We start from the raw sequence: 20,735 nt of genomic DNA, 5'->3' as shown, positions 1-20,735 counted from the left end.
AAACTCAATAGAGCTCTCCATTTTAAACATACAAAATATACATTTTCCACTTTAAACACACAAAATATTGATCGGCCATTATTGATACCCATTTTAGGAATGAAGTAATATTTCTTTTTCCCTCTTTTTCTCTTTTTCCCTCTTTTTTTCCTCTTTTTCCCTCTTTTTCTTTCTCTTTCTTCTTAAAAAAAAAACTCAACGGTTCCTCCTCACATCTAAAATAATACAAAGATGAGCCTAAACCATCTACGCTTTCTTTTGTATATGTCTTGGCTTTCTTACATTAATTATTTTCAGGGTGGGGAAGAACTCCAGAGTATTTGACCTAACATTCATATTCTTGTAGAGAAGCTTGGCTTAGCCAACTAGTCAACTCAGAAAATGGGGCAATGAAAACAGGAAGAACGTAAATTAATTGAATCCACAGTTAAGCAATAAAACTCATTTTTCCTATTAGTTGTGACCTTTTTCAGTGGCCACATTATCCCAAGGGAGAAAGAATACCACACATTTTCATCATTCTGTTGTTAAAATAGCTGTTACAAATCAGCAGGACCATAAAAAATGGCCTTGGCCTTCTAATGAGCCTTAGCTGTGCCTAGTTTCTCCCAACTAGTCTTAATCCTCTCATTTTTTCACATTAACGTCAATCTAACGGCAAAGAACTGGATCTTAACATTACCAATAACCTACCCCCGTGCCCAACGCCTTCACAACATGGCCCCGACCGACCTTTCCAGTTCTTTCCCTTCGTCCCTTGAACTCCGTGTCATTGCCTGAGGTTACTGTCACAGTAAACTGGCGTGCTTCTGAATGCATGTTCAAGTTCATCAGCTAAGGCTATCTGGCTTCTGACCCCACCATCCCTCCACTAAAACTTCACTCCTTGTACTCTAGCTGCCCTCTAAGGGCCCAAGCAAAAGACACTCAGTCGTTACCGTCTGGAGCCTCTCTGTGGAGGGCTGACAGTGCTTCCTTCTTCAGCCCACCCCACACCTTCCAGATGCTCTCTCCCAGTTATGTCTCCAACCTCTCTACTCCAGCCTCAGCTACTCTGCTGGTTATTTCTCATCTGCCTGAGCCATTGCAACAGGCTCACTGACTGTTTCTCCTGGTTGTGGTAAGGACCTTTCTTAAGCCACCCTCCTATACAGCTGCCACTGTGTGCTCTTTCTGGTCTGCTCATGTCATTCACAGTGACCAAGTGGTGCACAGCCTGGCTGAGGTCTAGAGCAGGCACCAACCCCTAGCCCTTTTATTCTAGACAAATTGGATGACAGTTTCCAAAAGTAGGAAGCAGAAGAGGAATCTAACATGTAGCCAGGATTGAAAACCATGGACCTTTACTGTAAACATCAGAGAGTTCCCAGGCCTGGCCTTGACTCACCTCTTCATCCTCTTTTCTGCTCTTCCCAAACTTATACTCCCTCCATTGCAGACAAGCTCTACTTCGAATTCTCCCAAACATGGCCAGAAGATCTCATCCTGTGATTTTGCACATGCTGGTCCTTTCTTAAAAAGCCTGGATCTCATCCATTTTCTCCATCTCTACTGCCACACAAGGATACCTAGGTCACCCAAGCTTTCTTTCCTTACCTAACTCATCCTTCAAGACTCAGCCTAAGATCATAGTCTCTGGGAAGCCTTCCATGAGACTTCCCCACTCGGGGTATGCGCCTGTGTTCTTTCTTCACGCACAATGTGAATTCCAGGTCCCCTTGTTTGTGGGAAGGACTTGACAAATGTTTAATTTCATTAGTAATAAATAGTCATCACGAACATATAGCTATTCCTACAAACTACAAAAATAGAACATAGAAAGGGTGACATTCACCGGACCTCCTGCTTTCTCTTGGGTGTGTGGGCCCATTAACTCCTCCTCCGGAAACAGGAACGCTTTCTTGGAGCTACTCAGATAACTTACTTTCAGCAGAGTGCCTTTTCTTTCCAACACCAACTTTGGTTCCCCAACTACTGGTTTATTCTTGACTATTTTTTAAGTAAGTATACAAACAGTCATATTTATTTAAATTAAACCAAACTGGGAGTCTTTGAAGTCATTTCATGCCACAAGGCACAGGGAAACAGAGCAGACAGGTCTGCCATGATTTGCTGCTTCCAGGCCACTGGATAGGGCCTCCCTGTCCACCTGGACTTGGCCAGTGAGCCCCAATTACCCCCAGCCCAATACATGTTTTAATGAACCACTTTTCAGACACTGATCTCCAGAAACATATGGAAGTATAATCAAAAGGGATAAACATAAAATCTGACTGTCCATTCTAGGGCTTAAACAGTGTCCTTAAGAGTTCATTTAAAACAGGCTTTTATTAGTCTTGAAGGCTCTACCTACCATGAATCCTGCGGGCAATTGTGCTTATTTTTGGCTAATGGGAATTTTATAGCCAAACCATTTCCTCAGTCCCAAGAGAAAGAATCAGACTCATGAACTGAGTTCTTAAGTAGGAGTGTGTGCTCCCTCACCACAACATTTTTTCATTGCTTTTTTAGATTTGTTTCCAATTAGGAATTCAATATGTGATTGAAATGAAATAATTGACGATGAAAAAAATAGTAGAAAGCTATTTCACTCCATTTTTGATGATTTTATGAATAAACCCCAAAAATGCAGAAATTTTAGATGAGTACAGTGAATCACTTGCAAATTCAACTCACTTCACCAGAATAAAGGAAGAAAAACAAACTCCCACATGACTTGCTTGGATTTCTAATATTTGTGTTTACTGGAGACTGTAAAGTGATGAAATTGTGGTTCAATATCTTCCATGACCATAAGGTAATAAAACACACAATATGAACCACAAACAAATTGGGATTCTAGTCAATCAAATATGCTTTTGAACTTTTAATGTAATTAATACAATGAAGGAACCATGCAAGGCCCTAAGGGAGGAAAACCCTTGCTGCCATTTTCATACATCAACCACCATTCTTGCGTTTGCTCTCTTCTTAGCACAAACACCTCTAAACATGGGAGGGCCTCTTGCTCAGGGCTGAATCCCGTTGCAAAATCCATCCTACCCTCGGCACCCCACTGCAAGCACTCAGCCCTCACTGCCTGTTCACAGACATTAGTATAGGTGAGGTATCAAACTTGGAGTTTTCACATATGACTTAATTTTATTCTCATAAAAGCACCTGTATTAGTCTGTTCTTACACTGCTAATAAAGACTTGGTAATGTGTAAAGAAAAGACATTCAATGGACTCACAGTTCCACATGGCTGGGGAGGCCTCACAACTGTGGCAGAAGATGAAGGAAAAGCAGAATGACTTCTCACATAGTGGCAGGACAGAGAGCAAATGCAGGGGAAGTCCCCTTCATAAACCCATAAATGTGAGTCTCATTTACTACCGTGAGTACAGTATGGGGGAAACTGCCCCTGTGATTCAATTATCTCCACCCGGCCCCACCTTTGATAAAAGCGGATTATCACAATTCAAAGTGAGATTTGGGAGGGGACGCAGAGCCAAACCATATTAGCACTATGGAAAAGTAACAGGACCTTGTAGCACAAAGGTAGCATGTCTAACTCCACGACAGATAACATTTTACCCCAGTATTTAAAAATGGGGAAACCAAGCTTCAGAAAAGCACGGTTACTCTGGGAACAAACGGCCACTCTTCTGCCTGACTCTAAAAGCCATGTTCCATTCACTATTTGGGTTCTAGACAGAAAGAGTTCAGGAAGTGGCAGCCTCAGTAGTAAAGATTATGTCCCTGGGAAAGACGGCACGCTGCCTGTCAATGATACTTTAAAGGGATGTTCTGGTGGCGATGGAAAGCCAGTATTTAAGGTTAAATGCAGATTCTGTGGCTGGAGTGGCAAGAGCTGATTTTGAGGATTTATGTTTGAACTCTGTTCTAAATGTATTTACATTTGGCTACCAATTATGCTAAGCCTTGGGCCTTTCAACATTAGGACGCGACAAATAATGAGGCTCAAAGCATCAAATTCACGTGTCTAAGGGTGAATTTATGCATTTCTCATAATAGGAAGATGCTTCACAGTTTGGGAGGCACAATAGCAGCCTAAGAAAATAAGATTCATTTAAAAACAACAATCAACCAACAACCTTATAAGATAAATGATGGTGCTATAGAAGGAAAGTCAAGAATGGAACCCTCAGTTTCCTCAAAGTAATTTCAAAGACATCAGTGACAGTGTGAAGAATAAATGAGTTATATACAATACACATAGGAAACACCATCTGTGTCACAAATGCATTGTCATACTTGGGAAAGCATTACTTAATGTAAACTTTCTAGTTGATTAAATAGGGTGGTCAGGGCTTATCAGGAAATATTGTCAAAACTACTTCAACATCACTCTTTATCTTTTATTTTTAATTCTGTAATAATTATAGATTTATGGAAAGATGCAAACAAATATACAAGGAGGTTCTACGTACCCTTTGCCCGACTTCCTCCAATGTTAACATCTTGTATAAACTACCAGACAATAGCAAAACAAGGGAATTGACAATGGCATAATCCACAAAGCTTATTCAGATTTTACCAGTTTTACATGCACTCATTTGTGTCTATCTTTCTGTACAGCTTTATTATGTGTACAGTCTTGTAACCATGTAACATAAAGAATTGTTTTATCACCACAAGACTCCCTCAAGCTATTCATTTATAGCAACACTCAGTCTGCTTCTTGACTCTGTAATCCCTGACAACCACTAGTCAGCTCTCCATTTCTATAATTTTGTTATTCAAGAATATTAAAGGAATCATCTAGTATGTAGCCTTTTGAGGTTGACTCTTTTCTCTCTGAATAATTCTTCTAGGCTCCATCCAAGTTGTCACATGGATCAATTGTTTGTTTCTCTTTATTGCTGAGTAGTGTTCCTTGGTATGGATATACCACAGTTGGTTTAACCACTCACCTACTGTAGGACCTCTGGGTGATTCCCAGTTTTTACCTTTTGCAAATAAACCTGTGATGAACAAATGTTCATCACAACAGGACTCTGAGTGAACTAAAGTTTCTGTTTCACTGGCATAAATGCTTGAGAGAGCAATGACTGGGCCACGTGGTAAGTCTATGTCTAGTTCTTTACAAAACTGCCATACCGACTTCCGAGGTGGCTGAACAATCATTTGACATTTTCGGCATCAATGTATGAGAGATTTTCCACATCTTCACCAGCATTTGGTGTGATTACTCTGCAGGTGACCCTTGAACAACGCTCTTGAAGTCAAAAATTCACATATGACTTTTGACTCCCCCAAAACATAACTACTAATAGCCTACTGTTGACCAGAAGCCTTACCAATAATGTAGTCAATTAACACATATTTTGTATGTTATGTGTATTATACACTGTATTCTTACAATAAATAAGCTAGAGAAAAGAAAATGTTATTGATAAAGTCATAAACGAGAGAAAACGTATTTACTATTCACTAAGTAGAAATGGATAATCGTGAATGTCTCCATCGCCATCACATTAACATAGGCGGAGGGAGAGGAAGGGTTGGTCTTGCTGTCTCGGGGTGGAGGAGGTGAAGGAGGTGGAAGGGGAGACAGGAGAGGAGGGACATTTGGGTGTAGCTTTTATTGTAAAAGATCTGTGTGTGAGTGGACTCAGAGTTCAAACCCGTGTTGTCCAAGGGTTCAATGTTTAGTTATTTAGCCATATTGATAGGTGAGTTAATATTTCATTGTAATTTTAAGCATTTTCCTGATGTTAAACATCTTTCTATGTGCCTCATTGCCACCTGTATATACTCTGATGAAATGTCTTTTCACATCTTTTGCCCATTTCTAATTAGATTTATTGTGGCCCTCACAAAGCTTCCATAGAACAAATGGTTGTTATATTGATGAGGTCCAATTGATCAATTTTTTGTTTTTATGGACAGTGCTTTTGGTGTCATCTAAAAACTCTTCCCAGCTCTAGGTTACAGATATTCTCCTACATACTTTTTCTACAAGTTTTATAGTTTTTCATTTCACATTTAAGTCTGATTAATTTTGCCCTAATTATTATGTGATGTATAAAGTTTAGGTGAGGGGTTTTCTTTTTTGTTTGTCTTTTGTTTTTGTCTATGAACAGCTCTCATTGCTCCAGTGCCATGTGTTTAAAAAGCTAGCCTTCTTCCATCAAAGTGCTTTGGCATTTCCAAGCTACTAGAAACATAATTAGCTGACTCTGGTGTAAATAAGCTCCTATTGAGAGAAGCAGGCACTCAAGTTCATGAACGTACCAATGTACTTTGTTCCCTTCCATTATCATATCAGTCTTGTTAAACATCAATCTCTCTAGCAGACAGATTTCTAAGCCAATACACATTAGCTCTAAGATGAGTTTCCTCTCCAAAAGAAATGTAGAACATTGAATTCTTAGGAAAAAAAGAAAAGAATCAACTTCTGAAGAAACTGCAAGAGTATTCCCTGATCAAAGTCCAGTAGGAATGTTTACCATTCAGCGTGATGATCATTTTAAAAATAACAATCGATGCCTATACACTCACGCATCTTCAGCAACAGACGCAGGTCACATATACGGACATATCTTCAGTTTCAGAGTTGCCAAATTTAAGCAGCAAATGAAAGAACCTAGGAAGGCTGCAGGGACTTCGGTGTCAAATCATTCCTCTCCCAGGGGTTCTGATGATGCACCCCAACTTTCTACCTAGCATACCTCACTTTACTTCTCTCAGCTTTATGACCCTCCATGAAACAATGTCATTAGAAGCCTCATAGGAGATAAGAATGCTTTGGTTCCAAAACATTTGAGATGATAAGCATCACTGTGACTTTATTCTCACAGTGAAATATACCATAAGACAGGAAGGGGAAAAATCCTCTTAAAGTGCTGAGCAGTTTTGAGGGAAGGTGTTCTCTTTCTGGGTCCACAGGGGTTGTAGTTTTAAGGGCAAGAAACTCCTACTGCCATGTCCCCGCCCCCATCTCTCTCCATCCAGGAGACTTTACGTTTAAATTTTGCGGGCATGGAAGAAACTAAGAGTCAATCACTCCCGTGGCAGTTCTAATGCACTCCTTTCATTGGCCTGGGGTCTTAGAGAAGGTGGGGGTTCCTCCCAGGTTAAAAGTCCTCTCTTCCACAGCCCTTTGGACTCCATGTTTGGGTCCCTTCCAGGAGCACTCCCTTCATGGAAGCTGCTTTTCTCTCTCCTGATTCCCCTCTGGAGCCCCCTTCCACACTCTCTCCTGGAAGCCTGTTTTCCCTCCTAACCTCCATCTCTCTCTGTTCCCTTCCACTCAGGGTAGAAGCTGCTTTCCTCTCCTGGATTCCATCTTTCTGGATCCTCTCACTCAGGGTGAGAGTCAGCAGTTTCTTTCTCTCTCCTTCTCCTTTTTGTCTCTCTAAATAAATAACTTTCTACAAACTCTTTTGAGTTTGGCATTTACTGTGCACTGCACCATGGTCCCCTCTCTCATTCTTAAGAGGGCAGGAGGCCAAGAACCTGGAGAAACGTCCTTTCAGGTGAGCTGAGGCCACCCTAACCCCAATATTACATTTCGGTGAGCCAGTCAGGAGAGGGGTACACCAGAAAAGGGGTACAGCCAGGAAAGGGGTGTAGCGGAGAAGAAGACTTGAAAATAGTTAGTAAAACCGGCCCCATTCTGTCCTGTCTTGTAACACTGGAGCAGCAGTGCCAAGCTGTGGTGGCGGCAGCCCAGCCGGAATTAAAAGCACAGTTCTTTTTACCTCCAAGCTCTCTCTCTGCTCTCCCTCTCCTTCTTTATCCTTCAGATATTATCTCTGGGACCAAAACCTGCAGGAGCCTGTGGGGTGAAATGGTGAGCATCCCCACTTTCCACTCCTTGCCGGAGGAAACAGCCCAGCCCCAGGGTTGAACTCAGTGCCCAGAGATCAGCCAGAGAAAAGCAGTGGGGAGGGGTGAGGTACAGCCCGAGCCTGCAGGGGACCAGGGAGCATGGTGGCCTGGGGCATGGTCGGGCAGGCCTCTCCTGTGTTCCCCAGTCCCAGGCAGCAGGATAAAAAAAGCTCCCCAGGACGTTCACCTGGTGGCCACAGGTCCCTATGTGGACAGCGGCCAGGGCAGTGGCCCCACCGTGCACGTGGTTCTGGTGGGGTCAACATGGCTACGGAAAGCTGAGGGCGTGGGGGAACTCACAGTTTATTTTATGGGTAATCAACCTATGAATTGTAACATTTTATACATCTTTTTTCAGTTAGAGAAAAAGAGGGGGTAAAGAAATCCCTCTTGTTTTTGGTCTTGTTTTTTTCTTCTCTTGAAAAACATACTAACATCCCCCATTCAACTTTCTGAGGTCAGCTGGATAAAACTAGTTAAACTGCATAGGTTAAAATATCTATGCAGGCATTTCAGAATCTAGCAACTTACATCAAGAAGCACATGAGAAAGTCTCTTAAGCTCAAAATCCTGGAGAAAAACAAAAAACAGTGGCATAGGAACTAGAAATGAGTAGCTCAATGGTGGGGAGGCAATGCCATCTCCAAAGACGTTTTAAGTGACAGGTTAGAGTCTCGACATTAAAAAAGCTAAGAGTAAAGCTAAAGATTTCTGTTTGGTTAGAAATGAAACACGCACACACACACAGAGAGAGACGGAGAGACACACAGAGAGAGACAGAGACACAGAGAGAGAGACAGAGAGACACAGAGAGAGAGACAGAGAGAGTATGCAGAGGCTGGCTCCGGAAGGATCCCCAAGCACCTGGTACAAAAGTTGTCTTCAGGATGGGACACAAAGTAGCTGGGGACAAGGATGGGAGGGAACCTTACTTTCACTAAAGATACTTTTGGATGCTTTAAGTGTGTAATTGCATGATCTGTTTAAAGTGTTGTATGCAGCCAGGCACACACATACACAAGAGCAAAGTTCATCTCAATGAACACTGCTGCAGTAAAAAGCAAGCAGCCATGAGAACTAGAGAGGAAAAAAATTAAGTTGAGGGTTCCCAGAAAAAAGCCAATTAGTAAGAAAAGCCACTGGTTCCTAAGCTATATGTCGTCAGTCACCTCTGAAAGCTTCTCTGCCCACATATTTCCTTTGAAATTGTTGGTCCACCCAGACTACAATCAGTTCTGGAGGGAGACGGGACCTCACATTGCTATCAAGAAATACCTAAGACTGGGTGGTTCATGAAGAAGAGTTTTAATTGGCTTACAGTTCCGCAGGCTGCACAGAAAGCATGGCTGGGAAGGCCTTAGGAAACTTCCAATCACGGCAGAAGGCAAAGTGGGAGCAAGCACCGTTTTCACCTGGCCATCAGGAGAGAGAGCAAAGGGGGAAGTGCCACACACATTTAAATGACCAGATATCCTGAGAACTCACTCACTATCATGAGAACAGTAAGCAGGAGATCCACCCCCATGATCCAGTCACCTCCTACCAGGTACCTCCTCCAATACCAAAGATCATAATTCAACATAAAATTGGGGTGCGGACACAGAGCCAAACCATATTACATGCCAAGCAAGAAGAATGGGACGGTGGGAATCAGAAGACCCCCTCTGCCTCTCAGCAATTGTGCCATCTCTCTCATCATGTAAGATTTCCCATCTGCTAAATCAGAAGAGTAATCACCACCACCCCAGGGCTGAATACAAATCTATCTATGAAAGCCTAAGATTGGTGGATTATCTTTTCTTCCAAAGTATTCTCTCAAACTCTTTCACAATGTAGTTTGCGTGACTGACAGACCTTTCAGGGGAAGGCAACTCAGTTCTTATTTGGGGCACAAAACCTGGGGCAAACAGCATTCAGGTTGATCAGACATAATAACTACCAGAGAATTTGGCCATGTCTAAAAGAAAGGAAAGCAGAGGTTGAGGAAAGAACCACTCTTTTGTTTCAGCGGCAGACAATGCATGTTTACAGTTGCCAAAAGAAGTTTGGTTAAAAGTAAGCAACCAGAATGGCACATGGCTAACTCAGTCTTTCCATCTTAAAACATTTCAACAATCAACAATTCACTCTGTCACCACAGAAAGTGTGATTATTTTCATATAAGACTTTTTGAAATGTTTATTTCTACATATGGTAAGTGGCTGCCTCCCTGCAAAACAACCAAATAGCAATATTCTGAAAGGCCATTCTCAAAAGCAGCACTGAGAAGGTCCCTCATTCATGACCTTTTACTGTACAAAAGGCAACCTATAATTAATTATGCTTAATCTCTTACCGTTATTCATAGTCCCCCTTTACATTGGTCAGTAACTGGTCTATAGAAATGAGCTCAATTCTTTTAAATTTCCCAATGCATGTTTTGCTCTTTAATTCTTATTTAACAGAACCTAGGGCAGTTGGCCTCATTTTCCTCATTTTGGAAATCAATGTGCAAATATTTATAGTTTGCCTTTTTCTTTTCATTTCATGAGACACCATAGTATTTTTAAATCAAACGTAAAAGTTAATCTATTAACAAATGCAACACATGGGATCATAACCCATAGAAAAACAAGACAAAACACGGAAAAATCAAAGACGAGAAAAGGTTATGGAAAATAAACCCCACTCAACAAATGAAAAGACTGGGTTTTTTTTTTCAATCCTTCATCAAACTCTTGTGGACAATTAATATTTCATGCTCTATATGAGGAAACAAAATGGAATTTGACCTACAGATGTCTGAAACACACCTTATTCATTATGATGTACTAATAAGAAACATATATTCAGATAACAAATGCATTATTGTTCAGAAAAGAGCCCCACATTAAAGGGTGGTTTTCGGTCCAGGCAAATACAGAAAAGCTGCCAAAACCATCTGTTTGACTCCCGATGATCTCATTTGTTTTCATCAAACAATATTGAGGTTTTTCAAATTAGATTAATCTTCTGCTCAGTTGTTAGGCAATTTGGATAAAAATGTGTAACCATTATTAGTATAAAAATAATCTCAAAAGCACAGAGAAATTCGTTATCGTTTACTGACTTTTTTGTTTTAAAGAATATTCTAGCTTCACAAAAGCTAAGGACAATTTGGTAAGCAGCACTATTCCACAAACACCTGGCCCAGGATTAGTAAATAAATGTTAAATTAATGAACGAATGGAACACATGAGCAATGCAATTAAATAAAGCAGGAACACAAATCCATGCACACAGAAAACCTTTCTGAGAATACTTTTGAAATACAGACTTTCCTATTTCTGTCCTCACGTGGATGAACTCTCCTACCATTGCCTCTTCAGTATCAGCATGTTTTTCGGAGGAAAAGAAGTCAAAGTCATGATAGGCTGTTACACTTTTGTCTGACCCTCCTACCCCTCCTCAAATAATCCACAAACAAACAAAAACGTATTACAGATTTGTTTAATTCAAGGAAGCCTAGAAACTGATACCTTAACAAGTCCCCCAGGTGATTGTGAGTGGCAGGCAATGACTAAGACCTATGTCATGCCTTTGTGTGTGCCAGAACCTTCACCTGGGAACCTTCGGCAGAGCAGCCCTTTTTTGAATGTGATTAACTTTTACTTGTTCATAAATACGCATTGCTCTTCTGGAAAGCATTCCCTGGTACATCCCCAGTTCCTTGCCTGCTATCTGTCTTCCTTCTCTTCTGATATGGTTTGGCTGTGTCCCTACCCAGGTCCCCACAATCCCCACATGCTGTGGGAAGGACCTCGTGGGAGGTAATTGAATCATGGGGGTGGTTTCCCTCACGCTGGTCTCATAATAGTGAGTGAGTTCTCATGAGAGCTGATGGTTTTATAAGTGTCTGGCATTTTCCCTGCTGGGTCTCTCTCTCTCTCCTACTGCCCTGTGAAGAGGTGCCTTCCACCACGAATGTAAGTTTCCTGAGGCCTTCCTAGCCATGCGGAACTGTGAGTTAACTAAACCCCTTTTCTTTATAAGTTACCCAGGCTTGGGTATTTCCTTATAGCTCTGTGGAAATGGACTAACATACCTTCCCTCTGCACTTGGGCATGACTTCCCAGAGAACTTCTCAACCAGATGGTACTTCTGTGTGTCCCCTCCATGAACCATAGCCCAACCCCAGTCCATGGAAAAATGGTATTCCATGAAACTGCTCTCTGATGCCAAAAAGCCTGGGAACCACTGTGTTAAATGCTCTGAAAAATGAGGCTCCATTTATTTGCTACGGAGACTCCACTGAATATTATGTTATATATATAAAAATATATAATATAGGCCGGGCGTGGTGGCTCAAGCCTGTAATCCCAGCACTTTGGGAGGCCAAGGCGGGTGGATCAACGAGGTCCAGAGATCGAGACCAGCCTGGTCAACATGGTGAAACCCCGTCTCTACTAAAGATACAAAAAATTAGCTGGGCATGGTGGTGCGTGCCTGTAATCCCAGCTACTCAGGAGGCTGAGGCAGGAGAATTGCCTGAACCCAGGAGGCGGAGGTTGCGGTGAGCCGAGTTCGCGCCATTGCACTCCAGCCTGGGTAACAAGAGCGAAACTCCGTCTCAAAAAAAAAAAAAAAAAAAAAAAATATATATATATATATATATATATATATATATATAATGTAAAAATATATATATTTGTATTAAAAATTATAATTTTAGTTCTAACTTATATATAAATTATACTATATATTATGTATAAATTATATTATATATAATATATATAAATTCTTTGATCCTAAGACAATTGTGCTTAGATATTATTTATTTTTAAAGTAAAGTATTATCAGCAAACTTCTCCATTACTATGATTCCTCACTAAATCACTCTCATTGAGCAAGAACAGTCAAAACTTCCACAGAATATGCAGGTGCTTGTTGGAGGACTTATCAGAAGTGCAGCTGCTGCTGCTGTCTCAGAATCTCTGCTACACACTGATTTGTTGTTGTTTTTTTCTACATGAATGCAGAATGCAAAAGAGGTGCAGAGTGGTTTACTGGGATTTCTCGGAGGCCAAACCCAGATTGGGTTAACACTCAGATCTGAGGGGCCTCAGGGAGTGTCCTCGTGAGAGCCTCCCTCCAGTTCATTCCTTTACTATACAAGGCTCTTTGGTTTTAGCTTCTCACCTTCACTCATACTCAAAGCTAAAATCCAAGGTACAACCTAAATGCCCAAAAATGTGGTCAGAAACAACCAAGCGGATGTTGGTGCATCTGACAACAGAATCCTATGCATCTATTAAGATGCATTAACAAAAGAAGTTATGCCCTAATGTTAAGTGGGAAAAAACATAAATAACGCAATATGAGTAGTAAAATATCAACCCTGTAAACACTTTTACACGGGAAAATACAGACATAAATATATCAAATGATAACAATTGTTACCTCCGGATGGTGAGATTTTTTTTTCCTGCTTCTCCGCAGTTTAAACTATTTTTTTGAGGATTCTCCTATGAGCATACGTTACAATTCCAATCAAAAAAAAAAAAAACACAAAACTTTCCATAATACTAGGAGTCTCCAGTACTTAAGAGTGAACAGGACTGTGTCCCTTAAAACCCCCGAGACAAGCACTGTATTATGCAGTAGAAAGAGAGAGAATGGGGCCAGGCACAGTGGCTCAAGCCTGTAATCCCAGCACTGTGGGAGGCCGAGGCGGGCGGATCACCTGAGGTCAGGAGTTCGAGACCAGCCTGGTCAACATGGTGAAACCCCGTCTCTACTAAAAATACAAAAAATTAGCTGGGCATGGTGGCGCGTGCCTGTAATCCCAGCTACTCAGGAGGCTGAGGCAGGAGAATTGCCTGAACCCAGGAGGCGGAGGTTGCAGTGAGCCGAGATCGCATCATTGCACTCCAGCCTGGGTAACAAGAGCGAAACTCCGTCTCAAAATAAAAAGAAAAAAAGAGAGAGAATGAAGGGTGCTTCTCTAACATCCACCCCACGGCCCCTGAAAAGTCAGACTCATTGCATTAGATCATTTTCAACACTGCTACACAGAACTGCCCAAGACTGGGTAATTTAAAAGGAAAGAGGCCTAATTGACTCACAGCTCAGCATGGGCGGGGAGGCCTCAGGAAACTTGCAATCACGGCAGAAGGTGAAGAGGAAGCAAGGCACCTTCGTCGCAAGGTAGCAGGAAGAAGTGCCAAGCAAATTGGGAAGAGCCTCTCATAAAACCATCAGATCTTGTGAACAGCATAGGGGGTTCAATTACCTCCCCCTGGTCTCTCCCTTGACATATAGGGATTATGGGGATTAGACTTCAAGAAGAGATTTGGTGGGGGACACAGAGCCAAACCATAGCACCCATTCAGGAATCCCTCCCATGACGATCCACTTCAGGGAAGGGCAGGATTCTTGACCTCCCGCCAAATGCCTTGGGATTTCCGTTAGGAAGAGAACTCAGGACACTCTATTTGCTGGCCTACTCTTGGATCCAGTTTGCTTAGAAGAGCTTATTATCTTAAGCCCAAAAAGAATGTTCAGGAAATGTGTTTGTCTTGGGTATCTCTTTCCCTTGAAAGATCAGGATAAGAGGAGGACTGGGTGGTGATAAAGGAACTAGCAGGTCAAGAAGGAAAGAAGGCTACACCACGGCATGAGAAGGCTCCCTTCCACACGACCAGTCATGGAGCAGCACACGGAGAGCCTGTCAAGCATGACAAGGGCATCAATTATACTTCCATGACCTGAGAGATGGTGACATGCAATACGGTGAATGCATCTTTCCATCTTAGTCCCTCCAACACAATTGTCCTCATTTTTCGTTTTTGTCTTTTTTTTGGGGCAGGGGGGGATGGACTTTCACTCTGTTACCCAGCTGTAGTGCAGTGGCATGATCTTGGCTCACTGCAACCTCTGCCTCCTGGGTTCAGTGATTCTCCTGCCTCCACCTCCCCAGTAGCTGGGGTTTTAGGTACCCACCACCACACCTGGCTACTTTTTGTATTTTTAGTAGAGACGGGGTTTCATTATATTGCCCAGGCTGGTCTCAAACTTCTGACTTAAAGTGATCTGCCCACCTTGGCCTCCCAAAGTGCTGGGATTACAGGTATGAGCCACAGTGCCTGACCCTGCTGTCCTGATTTAACAAATGAGGTGATGAGATCAAGGGAGGGTCCACGTCTCCCCCTGCTCACATGGAAATGTAGTACATGAGTTTCCTGAAGCTTCAGACAATAGACATTCATTGTCTCACCGTTTTGGAGGCTAGAAGTCCAGATCAAGGTGTCGGCAGGGCACGCTGCCTCTGAAGGCACTTGGGAAGAATTACTCCTTGCCATTCCTAGATCCTGGAGGCCCTGGTCACTCTAGGCTGGTGGCAGCATCACTCCAGCTTCTGCTATGCTTTGTGTGTCTCTGTCTGTCTCTATTTCTTCCTCTTCTTATAAACACACCAGTCACATTGAATTTGGAGCCACTCAACTTCAGTATGACTTCATTTTAATTAAGTGTGTCTGCAAAGGGCCTAGTTCCAAACAAGGTCACATGCTAAGATTCCAAGTGGATGTGAAATTTTGGGGAACACTCTGCCACCCAGTACACTCGGATTCTGATTCAACAGGGTGACCCCAGAGCCCACACCCTGAACACTGGGCTAATGCTGCCTCCTGTGTTACCCCACGCCGTGAACACTGGGCTAACGCTGCCTCCTGTGTTACCCCACACCCTGAACACTGGGCTAATGCTGCCTCCTGCGTTACCCCACGCCGTGAACACTGGGCTAATGCTGCCTCCTGTGTTACCCCACACCCTGAACACTGGGCTAACGCTGCCTCCTGTGTTACCCCACACCGTGAACACTGGGCTAACGCTGCCTCTTGTGTTACCCCACGCCGTGAAGCACTGTTGACATATCGACAGTGTGAAATCCCCAAGGAGCCGACCATCTGCACGAAACACAGAGGGGAGGAATCACACCACTGCAGTATCCATGTGGACTTCTGGAGGTCATAGAAATCTAAAGGGGAACATGGTAGATAAGGGCTGGGCACCTTGAACACGGCAGCACCCAGAGAGGTTGGGGAAACGACCTGGGCTAAGGCCAAGAGAGAAGTGAGACCAGGAACAGCACATTCCAGACAGAGCATGGGGCTGGAGGGCAATGGAAAATGAGGCTGGAGTGAGGAGACATTAGAGATGCTTCAAAGACAGGCGAAGGGACTTAGATCTACTTTAGAAGGAAAGGAAAATTTTAATGAGGACCAAAATGATAAAATACAGACTTAAAGACTTCTAAGGCAGAGGTGGGTAGGGTGAGTGTGGAGCCTGGAAAAACTGAGTGTTGAAACTTGCCGACAAAATATGTTCATGAGCGTGTGTACAAATATGCAGGGCATGGTGATCGCCTCTTCTCTACAACATTTTAACAACCTGCCTTAGACAATAAAGCAAATATGCTGATGCTCACATAGTTTCATGTCTCTCCTAGGAGAGCACCCTTCCTTCCAGCCCCAGACACACACACACGCACACACACACACACACACACACACACCCTCTCCTCCCCACTCGCGTGCACCCCAGCCAAGAGCTGAGTGAAAAGAAAGGTGAGAGAAAGAGAGGACGGCCAAGACGTCGATCACCTTTGCACTGCTCACAACAGGCTCCCCTCTGCTTGACGGCCAGGGCGCAGTCTCGGGACAGCACGGGGCACTTCTCTCTCTTACATGTCACTTCCTTGTTCTAGGTAAAAAGAGACAGGAGACATTTGAAATAAGCACCACACAGAATCCCCCAAACCCTATCACATGGTAGAGGTTTTCCCAGCCCGCCTCTTATGTTGCCTTTACTTGGCAAGAAAACACTGTGAGAGCAGATAGGATTTTGCTGTCCCTGAAACAGAAATTCCCACCCAGGAAAGCAGGACTTTGGAGATCAGAGTTGGATGAGAGGAGAGGAAAAGTCCCTTCTTGAAAAAGCCAGCTTCACCTGGATAACCGATTGCCGAGGGAGAAGTTGTCTCCCGCTCTGTTCTAAGGTTTCTTTTTAGTACACACGACAGAAACGATATTATTTATGTAAACCATGTTTTGCCTGCTCGGCTACCTGAGCCAGGACAGCATCGTGACAACAAAAATATTTTCACGCGGCTGTCCAACAATCCTTAATAGTAGAGTGCATTAAATGCAGCAATCTAAAGTTCCAACTCAAATAGTCACAAAATTGAGTATTGAATCGGCTCGGCAAAAGAAAAAATAATATTCTACGTTCCAAGCAGAGACACGGTCGTCGGTGTTTTACAGCTGTGGGATGGCTGCGTTCTATTAGCACTTACGCTAATGAAAGTGTGGTGGACATTTGCATCTTTGGTTTCTTCCTGAAAGGTTAGCTGTCGAAATGTCTTAGAGAAGATACAAATGTGACTGTATATGCCTGCTCGTATGTGGATTGTATGCACCTGAACCAAAAATACTGTCTCAAAAATCCAACAAAATGTGAGCTTTACCGAGTGGAGACCACATGCTAGGCGCTTTCCTTCTCACTCAGATTCTGTGAGGTCAGTATCATTATCCCCGTTTCACAAACAAGAAAACCGCTGCTCAGAGAAGGCAGCTGACTCGTCCAGGATTACCCAGCTTTCCAGTGGGAGAGATGGAATTCAAGATGAAGACGTAAATCGTGCACACCTGTGCCCTTCGCTGGATGACAGCAAGCACTACCAGTGCCTGATTTGTAGGCAGGTTGGAGAGGAGCAACTGGCCAGCTCTGCTCACCTTGAAACGAATCGACAACTGTCTTGGGATATGTATTAATAAAAGACAAATCCAGACTCGACCCTGACAACAAATTTGAGACACTCCTCAAGTATAATCAATATGTTTCAATGTCATGAGACTAAGGGAGATCTCACCAGTTTTTTCTCCGAACCGAGGAGATACATGCAAGCCTGCAGGGATGTGTGTGTGTGTGTGTGTGTGTGCACATGTGCACATGTGTGTGTCCCTGAATGTTTTGTGTGTACATGTATGTATGTGTGTGTGCCTGCAAGCTTGTGTGTGTGCATGTTTGTGTGTGTGCACATGCACATGTGTGTGCCCCTGAATGTTTTGTGTGTACATGTATGTATGTACGTGTGCCTGCAAGCTTGTGTGTGTGCATGTGTTTGTGTGTGTGCACATGCACATATGTGTGCCCCTGAATGTTTTGTGTGTACATGCATGTATGTGTGTGTGCCTGCAAGCTTGTGTGTGTGCACATGTGTTTGCATGTGTGTGCACATGCACATGTGTGTGTCCCTGAGTGTTTTTGTGTGTGTACATGTGTGTATGTGCGTGTGCCTGCAAGCTTGTGTGTGTGCACATATGTGTGTGTGTGTGTTGGAGTCTGGGAGCCCACATCAAGCTCAAGCACCACGGTCCAACCCTAAGGTAGTTCCAAAATAAAACTTGTCACCTTCTATGCTGCCCTGAAATTCCCTGCGAGTTCCAGAGCCCCCCAACATGCTTCCAGGGTCTAGTTCTAAAGTAAATCTAGGTTGCCATCTCCTCTCAAAGACCAGAAAATCTGCGAGTCCCAGAACCCCACTCCCTCTGACTCATAGTCATAACTGCCCACGAGTGAGTTCTATGGGGAGGGTTGGGCCTTGCCTTGCCTACAGCTGTTTCCGCATCAGTCCGGTTATTTCCCTACCCCATGGCTTTTGCAAGGCCAGCTGAGCACAGAAACAATCAGCCATGACCAGCGTTGCTCAAACTTGTCCACTGAGTAGCACACATAGAAAACGACTCTCATTTCAGTTAAGGAACACTGGGATGAACGAGCTGAATATTCCCGAACAGTCCCAGGACCTGTCCAACACCCAGAGAAAGGAGATCCCCAATCCGCAGTCACCTGCACCCCAATCCGCAGTCGTCACCTGCACCCCAATTCGCAGTCACCTGCACCCCAATCCACAGTCACCTGAACCCCAATCCACAGTCACCTGAACCCCAATCCACAGTCACCTGCACCCCACACCTGCAGGGGTTGCTGCTGCTGTTTGGTTTTTTCTGGTTCTCCTTATGATGGGAGGGTGACCTGAGTCATCCGTCATCCAGTCTCTCTCTCTCCCTCTCTTTCTTTTTTGGGGATCTGTAAATGGTCGGTGCCCTCAAGGGACTAACTTCATTTACTCCTAAAATCCTGTGAGATAGGATCCTTCATCCTTAGCTGCAAACTAGTACCCCTGTGGCGTTCTTCACAAACACTGGTGTGGTCTCCCAACCCCTGAAGCTCAGATCTGGTTCATCTAAGGACCAGGCGTGGGTATTTGTTCAAGTTCCCAGGTAATTCCAACGAACGCTGGGTTGAAAACCACTGCTGTGGGGAGGGTATTTCTGTGGCCGCTGGGGCTGAGCTGGGATAGGAGCTGTCCACAGTCCCTTTGTGAACAGCAGACCTACAATCTGAAGCCAAGCATGCTGGCCCCGCGTCCCCCCGAACTCCTTCCCTCACCCCGTCTTCTCCATGATGATGGTGGCCTCAAGGCTAACTATAAGTCACGGTCCTTAGATTTATTTTTATAATTTTTTTCTTAAGGTACAAAAGTCATACATTGTTATGGAAACCATTCAAATGAAAGAGACACGTTTTAAAAGTTAATCATCTCCCCACTCCCACCTAAGTACTCAAGGACATTTTTTTCCACTCAGACACGTATTTAATAACTGTAGAAATCCAAAAGGATTAGCATCAGATCTTCAAGTTGTGAGTGAAGTGTGGGTTGGCTTGACCGGGCTCAGCCACTGAGCTGCCTCAATGGCCAAGGAACAGGATGTAACCATGCGGACCCCTATGTTGTCTTACTCTCATTGTATGTATTATGTATTCAGTTTCAATAAAGCATTTGTAGCAACTGCTCTGCAGCTTGAAGGAAGACCGAAGGAATGTGTAGTTATTCTGAGTATGACGTAGACCTACGCAGCAGAGCTATGGGGAAGAAGATTAACAAAGTCCTATCTTCCAGTACCAGGACGGTCGCGAGTGGCAGTCCCATCCAAACGGGTCCCTAGGGCTAGAAGGCCGGACCCTGCCCTCTCTGTCTCTGAACTGTGACGGGGTCTTGCTCCCTCTGGGGTATATATGCTGTTTGGCACTGTTGACGGTAACTTTGTTTTGAAAAGCGCAGTTCTTGCAAGCTATACTGTGATTCTGACTCTCCCACCCCAGGACAATTGTGAAAGGAACTTCATTCGCAGAGCTTCTGTTACCAGAACTTCTTGGCTTTATGCATTCGGCAAACGTGGCTGCAGCCTTGGCCAAGGGCCACTCCCAAGTGCATCTCCTCTCTGAAAGGAAGAATCTTCAGATACGGAGAGTTCGAAGCTCTAGGGGCAGTCAAAGTGCAGACTTACTCTGGGCCTGATAAGTGGGAAGGTGTACACGCACTTAAATACAGGAGCTCTTTGCTGACTTAGAAACCTGGGAGCCGGTCAGTATCCATCACAGGATCCCAACATTCATAATAAATAGCTTGTAATTACAGTCCAGCATAAAAGCTATTCCAACCAGATGTTTTGTAGATTCACATCTGGATTTTTTTTTTTTTTTTTTTTTGTACACACACAGAAAGCAAACCTAAACCTTAGCTGTAGGTTTAGGGGGTTTCTCCCCCTCTGATTACACTGGAAGTTTGTAAATATCCTATCAACGGTCGCATTGGTACAGAACTGCCATATCTGATCACTGCCCTGGTGTCTGATTGGCGTGGATGTGGAGTATGTCTTTGGAATCCCAGGCCTTCCAAGAAAAAAAATGGAAAAGCTCAGGGAATTGCTGGTGAGAGGCTGGTATCGTCCATTTCCTTAACTGAGTCCAGCAGCTACAGAGTAAATTCAAACACAGGTTAATTAAGAGCACTCCATTCGCTTTCCCAATTT

General features: G+C 43.6%; 1 protein-coding gene across 1 annotated transcript in view; it reads right to left on the bottom strand.

The window, feature by feature from the left end:
• The window catches only part of BMPER (BMP binding endothelial regulator), a 247,905-nt gene that overhangs the window by 196,252 nt on the left and 30,918 nt on the right, over positions 1 to 20,735 (bottom strand). Inside the window, exon 3 of the mRNA XM_002751322.7 lies at positions 16,461 to 16,560. Within this exon, the coding sequence (XP_002751368.3) occupies positions 16,461 to 16,560 (100 nt within the window). The remainder of the gene's footprint in view (positions 1 to 16,460; positions 16,561 to 20,735) is intronic.

The sequence above is a fragment of the Callithrix jacchus genome, chromosome 11 (assembly GCF_049354715.1).
Source record: "Callithrix jacchus isolate 240 chromosome 11, calJac240_pri, whole genome shotgun sequence".
NCBI lineage: Eukaryota > Metazoa > Chordata > Mammalia > Primates > Cebidae > Callithrix > Callithrix jacchus.
Note: the sequence above shows the minus strand (reverse complement) of the source record. Positions and strands in the feature narration are given on the sequence as shown.